Source organism: Caretta caretta, chromosome 6 (assembly GCF_965140235.1).
Source record: "Caretta caretta isolate rCarCar2 chromosome 6, rCarCar1.hap1, whole genome shotgun sequence".
NCBI lineage: Eukaryota > Metazoa > Chordata > Testudines > Cheloniidae > Caretta > Caretta caretta.
The window spans coordinates 67184775-67197483 of record NC_134211.1 but is presented as its reverse complement, the minus strand read 5'-3'; the positions used below and the strand labels follow the sequence as shown (position 1 = coordinate 67197483).

General features: G+C 41.4%; 1 protein-coding gene across 4 annotated transcripts in view; it reads right to left on the bottom strand.

The window, feature by feature from the left end:
* UBR1 (ubiquitin protein ligase E3 component n-recognin 1) overlaps positions 1–12709 on the bottom strand; it is a 145887-nt gene that overhangs the window by 92147 nt on the left and 41031 nt on the right. For all 4 annotated transcript variants that reach the window (XM_048854897.2, XM_075129678.1, XM_048854895.2 and 1 more), the window contains exons 12-16: positions 12051–12208; positions 8749–8848; positions 8329–8457; positions 7023–7203; positions 4910–4971 (exon numbers count right to left, since the gene is read on the bottom strand). In XM_048854897.2, the coding sequence (XP_048710854.2) occupies positions 4910–4971; positions 7023–7203; positions 8329–8457; positions 8749–8848; positions 12051–12208 (630 nt within the window). The remainder of the gene's footprint in view (positions 1–4909; positions 4972–7022; positions 7204–8328; positions 8458–8748; positions 8849–12050; positions 12209–12709) is intronic.

Genomic DNA, 12709 nt, shown 5'->3' with positions numbered 1-12709 from the left:
TTAGTTAAAACTGTCTATGTACATTTAACATAGTACAAATCTTGAAGAATAAAAAAAATAAAAATCAATGATTACAAGACAATACAAAAAAGACCTAAACTGGACACAAAAAGAAAAGAAAATAGTACTTCTTAGCACAGTGGGATATTTTGAATTCAGTTTTCGTTTTTGGTGTCCCCTTTTAAAGCCTTCTGATCTCATCATAATTTATTTTCTACTCTGGTGCTCACCATAGCCCTGATCAAACAAACTGAACCAGGTAGGTGGTTATGTGGCGCCTCAGCGACTTCAAATGGACTTCACATGGGTGCAGGGTATCTGCAGTCTCTCTCCAGTATCCGTGCCCATGTTACGTTGAGACAATTGCTGTTCTGTAGAATGAACTGACTAATCAATTCAGCTGTGTAATCCAAACATCAGCCCCAAAGCAGCCACTGTAACGAATAGGAAAGATAACCCAAATAGGAAAATAACTCTGAGGCAGACCTTTTAAAATTGTTCCAGGAAACACCAAATCCCACTCCTACCCCTGAGTTTGGTCACATCACACCCACTAAAGTTCAAGAAACCCATAGAAATGCTCAAATAAATTGGTTAGTCTCTAAGGTGCCACAAGTACTCCTTTTCTTTTTCCATAGAAATATTTGAGCCACCACTTGCAAAGCAGACCCATTCCCTTTCTGGCTGGGAGACCCAGGAAACAATAATATTGCCCACTCAAAAGAAATTTTCAACATTATCTTCCAAGAAGTGAACATTTCAACCTTCCTGAAAAATGCAACAGTCTACTCAATCCTCAGGAAGTCAACATCTAACGCAGACCAGCTTTGCGGCTAAATAAAAATCAAGAAAGTAGTAATAATCAAGTTCCAACAATATATGACATCTTCCAACATTCTGGATGCTACACAGTTAGGCTTCAAACCAAGGCATAAGAGAGAGGCAGCACTCATAGCACTAAAAGAGGTCTTCCTTGTGGCAATAGATAAAGGCCATATCTGAATGCTCATACTGCTTGACCTCTCTGCAGCTTTCCATAGAGTTGATCACAACACACTACTGACCTGCCTACTACATGTCTGGAGTAGGTATCTCAGCAGTACAGTGGCTCCAACCATTCTTCTCCAAGAGGACCTAAAAGGTACACAGAGATCCCACAGCAATCCTTTCCTTCTTCAAAGTCTACATGGAAGTACTTTAAAAGGTAGTAAGCCATCACATGTTCCAGTCCCAACAACATGCAGGTGACACCCTGCTGCATACCTCACTTTCAACATGTAATTGGCATCATTGCAAGACTGTACAAGAGAGCAGTTCATGGATGGGGAACAGTTGGCTCAAACTAAATCCAAGAGTGAAGAGATACTGGTCGGAAGGACAAGAAACTTTTGAAGAGCTAGCTGGGACTTTGGTCTCCGCTTGCATGTAAAGCATTTGCTCCACACTCCCCATTGATAAAAAGAAGTGGTGTGAATCCTCAAGGTCATTCCTAATTATATATCATCAGGCAGCATCAGTGGTGAAAAGTGCCTTCTACCTGCACCTTGATAGGGAAGATCACTCCTTCCTCCAGGACAAGAATCTGGTCACAGCGATCGATAATTTCCTCATGTCTAAAGCAAAATGCTGTAAATCACTAACTGGATGCAAGACAGAGGCTCCAGCTTATACAGAATGCATCTGCCAAACTCCTCAATAGGAAGGGCCACCATAAGCTTATCTCCCCAGCAGTGGCGCAGCCAGGTGGAAAAAACAGGAGGAGCGGAGATTAAAAAAGGCGCCACCCGCTAGTACTCACCCAACGGCGCTCCGGGTCTTCAGCGGCACTTCGGCATCGGGTACCTCACTCGCTTCAGTCTTCAGCTGCACTGAAGGACCCTCCTGCCCCCGAAATGCCGCCGAAGATCAGAGTGAGTGAACGACCCAATGCCGAAGTGCCGCCGAAGACCCAAAGCACCACCTGACCCACCGCCGAAGACCTGGAGCGCCACCATGTGAGTAAAAATTAAAAAGGCACCACTTCTGTTCAGTGGGAGAACGGCTGCTGCCCCGCTCCCCGCCTAGCTATGCTACTGCTCCCCAGTGTTCTGATCCCTCCTACGGTTCCTGTACATTTCCACCGCTGGTTCTAAGCATCGATCTTCACCTTCCAAGCCATCGAGTCGACCCAGAGACATCAGCAATTACGTCTCCATCAGTGATCTGCCCCAAGATATGTGCACTCCTCACAGACAATGCATCTTATAAAATTCAAGAAGATTGTAAGACCTGTAAGTAAAACATTTGCAGTTGTTGGAATTCAGCTGTGAAATGAATGAACACAGGAGATCAAACTAATCCAGAATCTAAAAATTTCAGAGCACAATGCAAGTCTCTCTTCTTTGACAAAGCATCTCCACCATAAGCAACAGTGTTTTGGACCTCCTTTGTAAATTCTTAAAGCTGAAGCCAAGATGCTTTCTGCATGACCACTGCAGACATAAGCTGTTCCAATAGGTCTTTCCTGGTAGATATAGTCGGTACCAATAAGGATGTCTTAGAAGGAACCGAGATTGTATGAGAAGCACGGCATTTACTTGGTACCGAGAATGAACTGGAGAATGACATAAGTACAGACATTACCGAAGGAGTTATAGGTACCACCTTCTTAGAAAAAGGAGTGCTTAAACTCCTGTGCTCTGCTTCTGCAGTATAAAAAGTCTTGGTACGAAAGCATGTTTGGTGCCTCTGTTCTTAGAAGAGCCTGGAGTCATGCACATGAGGTTAATACTGATAGTACCTGGAGACTCAACAATACCCAGTTCTTTAGTTCCAGGACACCAAGACTTCTTTGAAGTAGATTCCGTCTGAGGAGGATGGTCACTCTTTTTATGGGTCTTCTCCGAGGATTTACCTCAAGTAGATCCAGGTGAACATGCTGAAATCAAAGGGGCACTGTGTTCACTCCCAGGCCGATGTCCAAGGGGTTTGTCCTGGCCTGGATCTGAAGCTGGGTGGAGAGAATGCTCCATCATTAAGCGTGTGAGACTTATCTCAGGATTCCTCTTCAACCCTACCCTTAAAAACAGAACAGACAGAGCACTTCTGAGGAATATGCAACTCCCCCAGGCAGTGGATACACTGGAAATGCCCACCACTGACCAGGCAAGTGAGGCACCATTTGAAGCCTGGAGCGCAAAAGTGATCTGAGGAAAAAGCTCCACCCTTTCCCCATCCTGTAAGGTGGGAAATGACTGAGACCGACCGACTGAGAGACCGACCGAATTTGATTCATATTTAGTACATCCTTTAATAAGTGAAAATATAATCACATATTATTAAAACACTGTATGCAACCAATGTAACCTCCCCCACAAATGATTTCATTAATCAGTGCAGAGCCCCCTTTAGGGCTATATATTGACCTATGTGCACCTCAACAGCCTAAGAGTATCAGGGAAGGTCTTATGCATTCTCATATGTTTCTCCTGATCAATGCACAGAGAGTTGGCTTTGACAGCCAGGTCACGCTCCAGGTTAGATTTGCTGTGGACATCATCTGCAAGGTGTCCTCTGCATCCCTCAACGTTTGCCAAAGGCTCTGGATGGTGTTATTGATTTTGTGGACTTCATTAACAAGGCATAACTGGGTGAATCCCAGCTTAGCTCCACGTTTGACTTCTGTGTGCGCTCGGCCAGAAAGGGGTGGGTGCGTGGGTGTGGGAGATAGTGTATTTTCAAACAGAAAGGCACACTAATGCTCTGTCTCAGACAGAAGCAGTTGAGAAGGAACTGGGGTTAGTTCGACCATGCAGCCCTATATAGCCTTGGTGCAGGGCACAAAGATGTATGGGATACATGACTACTATCAAAACTCTCTAAAGATTCAGGCAGTGTAAGCACACCAGGGACATACTTGAAGAAGAAGAATTTGTTACTACAGCAATTGGCACAATAGAAAATAGTGTAATACCATTGACCTGCTACAGTGGAAGGATTTTACTAGGCATTGAATCAGACAATTCTAGGGGTACAAATATAAGAACACTGAGGGAAAAAGCAGTCTTGTTCAAAACATATCACAGATCTCTCTTGAGAAAGAGAACAGTTTGGACTCCGAGTCACAACAGCAGCACATCGTAATGCTATACAGAAAACCTGGGATCAGATGTCATCTAGGGAATTTTAAGTTGGTACAGACAGAACAGTTGACAGGTGGGATTCTACTATTTTTCAGGGAACAAGTTAACCACAGAGGTTTTAGCACTCTCTCTTGAACACTAGTAATGCCTCTAAAGCAGGGATCTCAAACTCAAATTACTACGAGAGCCACATGAGGACTAGTACATTGGCCCGAGGGCCGCATCACTGACACCCCTGCCCCCACTCCACCCCTTCTATGAGGCCCCACCCCTGCCTCTTCCAACCCCTTCCCTAAAGTCCCCACCCCAACTCCGCCCCCTCCCTACCTCTAGTCCAACCCCTTACCCAAATCCTCGCCTCTGCCCTGGCTCTTCCCCTGAGTGCACAGCTCCCCGCTCCTCCCCCCTCCCTCCTGGAAAGTGCTAATCACCGCCTGGAAGCACCTGGAGGAGCAGGGACACGGTACGCGGGGCGCATGTGGGTGAGGGGAGCTTGGTGGCCACAGCAAATAATGCCCCACGTGTTTGAGACCCCTGCTCTAAAGTAAGGTTGTATGTCCTTCCCTTCCTACAATGTTGATTTAGTGCAGAGGATTCCTAGGGAGCGCTCTCGTATTTAAAAAGAAACCAAACCAACCATTTCTTTTTTCTGCACAGCAATTTGTTCTAGCAAACTATTAAAAATAGTGTTAAACCATCTTTTCTCTTCCCTCACTATTAAGATGCTCACCAGAAAGTAATTCAGCAATAAAAGCCAAGCTCAGTTACCATCTGAAGCAGACACTTACAGAAGGCACAAACTCCTGCAGTCTTGAGATTGCTTCAGTCTTGCTTAATCGTACGTGTAGGCCTATAGAACAAAGGGGAGAAAATTCAAGATAAAATCAAAGGCAACCAAGTTGGCTTTTCAATCAGATTATAAATGCTAGACCAAAGTGTTGGAAAACTGAGAAACTATAAGCAGTGTTTGCTAAATAGTATTTACAAACTTATGGTTTCTTGCTTAAGTTACAACCTGTAGTCACATATTACATAACCAATGGAGCATTCTCACTAAAGATTACAAGATCTGATACAAGTTGCCTTTGTGGCCGGTGCAGTGACAAGAAAACACAGTTTAGGAACAGCATCTGGTTTTATTTGGGCTTTAGGAAAAGCAGTAGCCACTCACTGCATAGGTCCTACATGTTCAACCTGAAAATCTGGACTGGCATGAAAAATGGTGTGGGTCTTTTTGTTTTTGGGGGGTTGGTTTTTTTTTTTGTTTTTTTTTTGCGGCAGTGCTGGGGAAGATATGTTGATGGTAGTAAGATATAGGGCAGTGGTTGACACTGCTGAACTCTTTTTCCTTCTCTTCAGCTAGGTACTCTGCAGCATAGGGCTAAAGGGTGGTGATGGTCAAGAAGGATGTGTAACTCTGCTGTTTGCATGCAACCTAAATGTAGGAAGAATCTTGCCTCAAAACTAAGTCTGACAGGGTAAGCCTATTCGACTTGTAAATCCTGTGATAAAGTTAAGACAGTATAAATGGTTGGTGCACAGATTGCCCTGCTGCCCCACAAAATCCCTGTATGAGTTGATGAAGTTCCTCTTGACTTACGGGAAGTTGAAATCATCAAGGCCAATAGTGCCCCGGAATTTTACAATCCACATAGATTATGATTATTCAGAGTTAGCCCAAAACTTCATGACTACCGTGACCATAATGGGAGTATCCCAGGTAGTTGTCTGTGCAAACTCATGCAGAGTCTGCAGACCGATTGTGCGTGGCCAGTTGGTGTTTGGGTTAGAATAAGAGACTGCAGGATTGGATGTTATACATGCCATGGACTAATTACTGCCTCATGCGGTCTGAAGTCAGGGCTGCAGTTTCCCTGCACAGTGAGGGATCTGTTCTGAGGATCTTCCCTCAGGAGTTAAGGAAGTGCTCTCATGAACAGAGAGTTCCATTCTCCTAAAATTCCCAGCTTTAGGTCTCCAGTTCATATGGCCCAGAGGATGCAATTAAGCATCTCTGTCAGTGTTTAGCAGCAAATGGGGAAAAGAAAGAAGTACATTAGCCAAGGCTCAGACCAGAGAATGCCATGGTGATAATGGTAGACTGGGGGAAGCAATATGGATGTCTTAGATTTTCAGTGGCTTTTAAATGATTATGTGCACCTAGGATAGCTTCCCCCACACCACTCTCCAGATTAGCGCCTGGCCATTCCTCCATTTTAAGTGTGGACATAGCTACTGTAATCTTTGTCACTTCAAGATCAGCCTACTGCAGCATGCTCTACACAGGGCTATATCAAATATATTTGGAAACTGAAACTGCCATCCAAACCAACAAAAACCACCCTCTTTCTCTCCCCAAAAGACTCAGTGTCACAGCAACCTTATAGGAAAAAAGGCTCCCTGACAAAACAGGGTGCTGCAAAACAGGGGAAAAGAAATTATCATCCCTTCCTCCTTCCCACAGGCGATAAGCAAGTTGCACTTACTCACTCTGCAGTTTCAAACTCAGGGTGGAGGGGACCAGAGCATTGCCTCTGAAAAAGTTCAAATCTCTGTTTTTAAAATACAGTAAAATTTGAAATCATTTCCTTTGTAGTGAGTTTTCCCCCTCTTAAAAATATACTATAGTCACATGATTTATTCAATATACTTACTCTGGTGCTATAAAAACACTAACTTGGGTAACAATTTCCAGAGAAACCACATTTAACTTTTAAACCCAGTACAAAGCAATGGCTATTTTAACAAATTTTATACTACTTTTCCACATTTCAACTATAAATACATTTTTGGACAACGCCAGAGATTGAACAACATACCTGAAGAATGACAAAGTGGAGATGGAAGATGAAATTCCAATTACAAAAAGCAATTCAAAAAGTAAAGCATGTTGACTCTCACCTGCAAGCGTCCTGGACAGTGGCAGGTGTATGCTGACAGGATCTACTGACACTCTGTAACGTTTGCTTTCCAGAGTGTGGCCACATAACTGAAGCACCGTCTTCTCCCGTGAACGGCTACTTGTGCTGCACCTCATCACAGCTGTATGGCACTCTTTGTAAGCCTCCAGCAACAGGTCTTCCTAGAATTGAAAAGATTTTTATGCAGTTCATTAAACAAAACCCACACACAAATACACCTCTCATCCTCCTGCTATTTGTTTTCATGGTTTAATGAGGTCACTAAAAATCCATGACAGTTATTTCCTTATTCCTTAGTACAGGCCCATATATTAATGTACATGTAGAAGGCTACAGAAAACAAAGTTTTGCCCCCGTTTGTTAAACCTATATTTTAATCATTACTATTTACCTGCATAACTCCCCCCCCACCCAAAAACATATCAAAATTTTACAAGGAAAAATGTGAATTTCTATAAAAATCTTGAATTTGACTGTCAAATTTGAAATGAAAAATTTCATTTCAAGTCCACAATTCAAAGTAAAAATTGTCCATTTTGTTTTGACTTAAAAATCTCATTTGGTTTTGATTTTTGGAAACAGATGCATTGTGACTTTCCCATTTTCAGATTCCTTCCTCTCTCTCTAATTTTTCATCCCCTTCCCTTCCTGCACCGCTAAATAAAAATCAGACAAATAGCGAAGGGCCCATATGTACTACATCTTTCAATGTACTCCAGTAGACTATTTTCAAACTCCACTATTTGAGAAACTAATTCTTTCCTGACCTACTAAGTTATGTTTCAACCTGAAGCGAGTTTAGTTTCAGTTGAGATATAAACCTGTGAAGAGAAGAGATTACAATAGAAATGCTTAACAGACTTCGCTACAGTGATGTTTTATATTAGGTACACCTATAAACACATACAGATGATTATAAACTAGTGTCTAAATACAACTATGTTCCTTAACTAGGTTCTTGTACCATACCCTCTTGTATCAGATTATCTAGAAGATAGAAGAGGAATGGGACTTTTTTTTTTTTTTTTTTCCCCCAGAAACTCCAAGTCTCTGCAGGCCTGAAATTTCCTTTCAAACAAACAAGTAGTCAGGTAACCACGCTGTATGTATTTATTTTTAACTGTCTGCAGTTCTTTTACTAATCTGTTCATGGGTTGGTTTTTAAAGAAGGGGAACTATAAGGTTCTGTATTGTACAATAGTGCAGCTTTTCAGAAAAGCTTCTAGTTCACTAAACAATATACTCAACAGCCACATGCATAAGAACCCCAAATAGTATTTCCTTACATCACAGGCGCACCACTCTTGGAACATCAAAAGAATGTTCTTCAGCTGCATCTGGATGGCAATGGCTGCTTCCCAATCTGGGTCCACCTCGATATGTTGACCAATCTGTCTCTGTATCTCCTCCATCCCCTGCAACAAAGAACCCCGTAGAATATTCACCAAGGTAAGTGATCAAATGCTCAAGCAACAGGAAACCCCATAAACAGAGGGAAAAACGCAGGCTGTTCACAGATGGCTAAAATAGGAATGGTGTTGCATCTACCTCCACCCACGCAAGATACAGATTTAAGAACCTGTGATCTCAGTTTTGTGCCTGCAACATGCAGAACATTACCACAGAGAGTACTATGTGAACAGATGACAAATATTCCAATATCTTTGCAATGGCACATGAGAAAAACATTATTAAATGCACTGTACCTGCATACAAGTCAGAATTCTCAAGAAAGACCGGAATCCTTCCAAAAACCGTACCCTCAGTCTGTCTGTCCACACTGTAGGCTTAGTGATTAAGATATATCTGTCCCAAAAAATGGTATTGCTCATAGTTTAGGAATTTCTTTTGCCCATATTTATATCTAGAATGTTTTCAAATTCATTAAAGTCATTAGCATCATCACCATGTCACACCACCATCCTTTATCTCAAAAACGCTCGGTAAGACTTCCCAAACTAGCAGAGGTATCAGCTACCAGGTTCCAGTGTTTGGAATTACTGTAATTTGAATGCAAAGGTATTATAGGCTATAGGTATCTTACTCTTAAATTATTAATATTAATCCTGTGCATAAAAGTAACTTGGAATCTCTCAGGATTCAAAGTACTATGCAAATGTAGAGTATTATGAAGTTTTGCCAGGTGTACTAGAATGGCAAGGATTAAAGAGTCATATTTCCCAGACCGCCTTACTGCAGGGGGTATACTTTTGTATTACTATGTTTCTTATCCATAGAGCTAATTTTTTTAAAAATGCACAAGGAAGGGGAGTTGTCAGGAAAATTTCATCAACATTTGTTTTCCATTTAGACCTTTATATTTCTAGGAGATATTCCAATTTTTGGTGAACTTTCACAATTTTTTTTTTTACCAGCTCTAGTCATCCACTGTGCCACTTCAGATTTCTGAATAGAAACAACCCAGCCTATTTCAGGGTCAATACAGGAAAAGATGTTTGTCCATATAATACTTTACTAGTGCTAAATTTCTCTTCATATAGTCTTCACTAACTAAAAGACTTCTAAGACTTAACACTTTGTAGCTGTAAAGCTTTTTGCAAGAACATATTATTTAGCTATACTTATTACCCATCCTCAATTATGGGAATATTTTATACTGAAATATAAAGTGAAGTGATAAGGCAGAGCCTGGAAGTATAATTTAATAAATTTTGCAGTTTTGTACTTTTTAGTGAACTCAGGATCCATCACGGTCATCTGCACAGTTAATGTACTTTTGCCAAGTCTTTTTGAGCAAAGGCAGTGACAAGTGATTTAATCAGATACATTTTTTTAGCATCAATATTTTTATATTTATTTTCATCTAATACCAACTGAAAATATGCCCTTTGCTTGACCTAGCGCAATAGTTTCTAGAAACAAAACTAGTTAGGAGGAAGGCTTTTGGGGTTGCACATCCAAGCAGCTAGAATAAAACATTACAAGATATGTTAGAAGAAAAGGAGTACTTGTACTTATATACACAGAGACCATGAAACAATACCTCCTCCCACCCCACTCTCCTGCTGGTAATAGCTTATCTAAAGTGATCATCAAGTTGGGCCATTTCCAGCACAAATCCAGGTTCTCTCACCCTCTGCCCCACACACAAACTCACTCTCCTGCTGGTAATAGCCCATCCAAAGTGACCACTCTCTTCACAATGTGTATGATAATCAAGGTGGGCCATTTCCAGCACAAATCCAGGTTCTCTCACCCCCCCCCCCCCCCCACAAACTCACTCTCCTGCTGGCAAAGGAGAGTGAGTTTGTGGGGGGGGGGGGGAGGGTGAGAGAACCTGGATTTGTGCTGGAAATGGCCCACCTTGATTATCATACACATTGTGAAGAGAGTGGTCACTTTGGATGGGCTATTACCAGCAGGAGAGTGGGGTGGGAGGAGGTATTGTTTCATGGTCTCTGTGTATATAATGTCTTCTGCAGTTTCCACAGTATGCGTCCGATGAAGTGAGCTGTAGCTCACAAAAGCTCATGCTCAAATAAATTGAGCAGTCTCTGAGGTGCCACAAGTACTCCTTTTCTTTTTGCGAATACAAACTAACTCAGCTGTTACTCTGAAAGATATGTTAGGAGTACCACCACTGTCTGAGTTTAGGGAACTTTGACCTCATTCATTAAGCAGCCATATCAGTATAAAAACTAGCATAATAGCCACTCTTCATTCTGCTATTTTAGATTATGTCCTGAATTAAGTTTTTTACACTAAGAATCATACTGGATTTAAGCCTTCACTTCACTTCTGCTGTCATCAGAAGACCTCCAGTAAAGAAACAAGATCCAACTCAGTGCACCCAATGAGAATAATCTCATTAATTTTAAGGCAAGTTAGATCGGGCCTTGAAGTGAGATGTGTAACAAGGTTCTCAGTAAGTGGAACATTTTTAATAAAAAGGTCTTTTTTTTTTGCTAGCGAGGAGGTTATACTGTAGGGAAGTCCTTGCCAGTGCAAGATTCATGGGCTTAACATAGTAGGTAATTTCTGTTATTCATTTCTAGTATATATCTCACCATGTATGTAACCAAGGATGACGAGTGTGCTAGAATAGTTGATAGCCTGATAAACTCAGTGTTTCCTGGAGATTCTCATTGCTTTACATAAAAGAAAAGGATTTTGGAGAACTTCTTGACCAATTTTAAGTTCACATTTTTCTTGCCTTTGTAACACTAACTTCTAAAACTTTAATATTCTTGGTTTTATGGTTAAAATAAAATTGAAGAAAAATATTTGCCATTCTAATAGTTTTATGAAAAAAATTCAAAGCAACTGACCCCCTTTAAATGTGCAAAAATGGTCTCACAGCAGCTTTTTCCATTGGTAATGATCCACCAATTGTATCTTTCCATGGTCTACTTTCATCATTCTAACTGGTGATATCAATCTATTTCTGAACACAATACACTGTCATGGGTATTTACAATTGGGATCATGTGTGCGAATATATAGACAGTACCCAATGAGATTTAAATAACTAAAATCTCTTTGCTTACTTGCCCAATTACACTATTTTTAGTGTACATGATGCATAACCTAAACATACATAACAGAACCTTAAAGCATGCATTTATAACTGTTGTAACCAAAATTTTCTGAACAAATTATATTAAGAATGACGCGCCAAAGAACGGTCACAAAATTCTATCAACTATTGAACTACACACTGAACATCTATTCAATAGCCAGAAGTGTGGCATTAGATACATTAACAATGTAAAACTAATCCATCACCACTATGTGTCACTAATTCACAATTAGCATGACCGTTACCCCCATGACTATGCTGGCATTATCAGACACCATGAAATACCAGTGGAGCCATCTTATGAGGGCAAAATTAAAGATGTGTGTCCACTGGGTTTGTTGTAGTACTGCATTTTTTGCAGTTTCTTTTGATACTTCAAACTAGTTGGGATCTACTTTAAAGCAAGGTGACAACAAGGCAATCTGTTTGTGGAAGTTTTTCATACTCCCTCCTCAAATGTACACTTACTTGAGGTCACATATGACTGCATACACCCGACCCAGTTTGTCCTGGCTGTAACCCTGGAAGTTGAACTTCTCATTCTTGTCCAAGTACTCTGGCAGCACTTCTAGTAGTGTCTCTGTGATTATGGTTATTACAGTTTGCTCTTCAATAAGATGGCGTGCCTGTGTGGGAAATGGTGTTTCAACAATAGGAATCTGCCTGGCTGCAAGAATAGGTAGACACTCTCTGCTCCTATTAATTCATAATTTGGATGTTCGACACTTGTGGCAAAGCGGTTTACAGTTTGCCAAACATTCTCTAGTGCTGTGTGTCAGCTGAGCCACACTTGCAGTAAAGAGGATGGTGTCTAAAAACGTATAGTGCCATATCGCAGTTTTGACCCCCTAGTACAGTACGCAATGCCAGGACCTGAACTATGAGACACTAAGTGAAAAAAAGAGTAACTTCAGCCTCTGAGAAACTTCCATATCATTCTCTTCAGGGAAGTGAGATTCCCTTTTATCTGGGGACAAAGGGATACAGAACAAGTCTCCTGTGGTAGAAAGTTTGCCAAGGGACAAGACTGAGGCTGCTTTATGCTACTGTAATAGCAGTAATGCCAGGCAGTAGGGCTCTAATGGTCCCATCACCTGAAAAGTGGACGGCTGTGGCTGGCAGAGTGT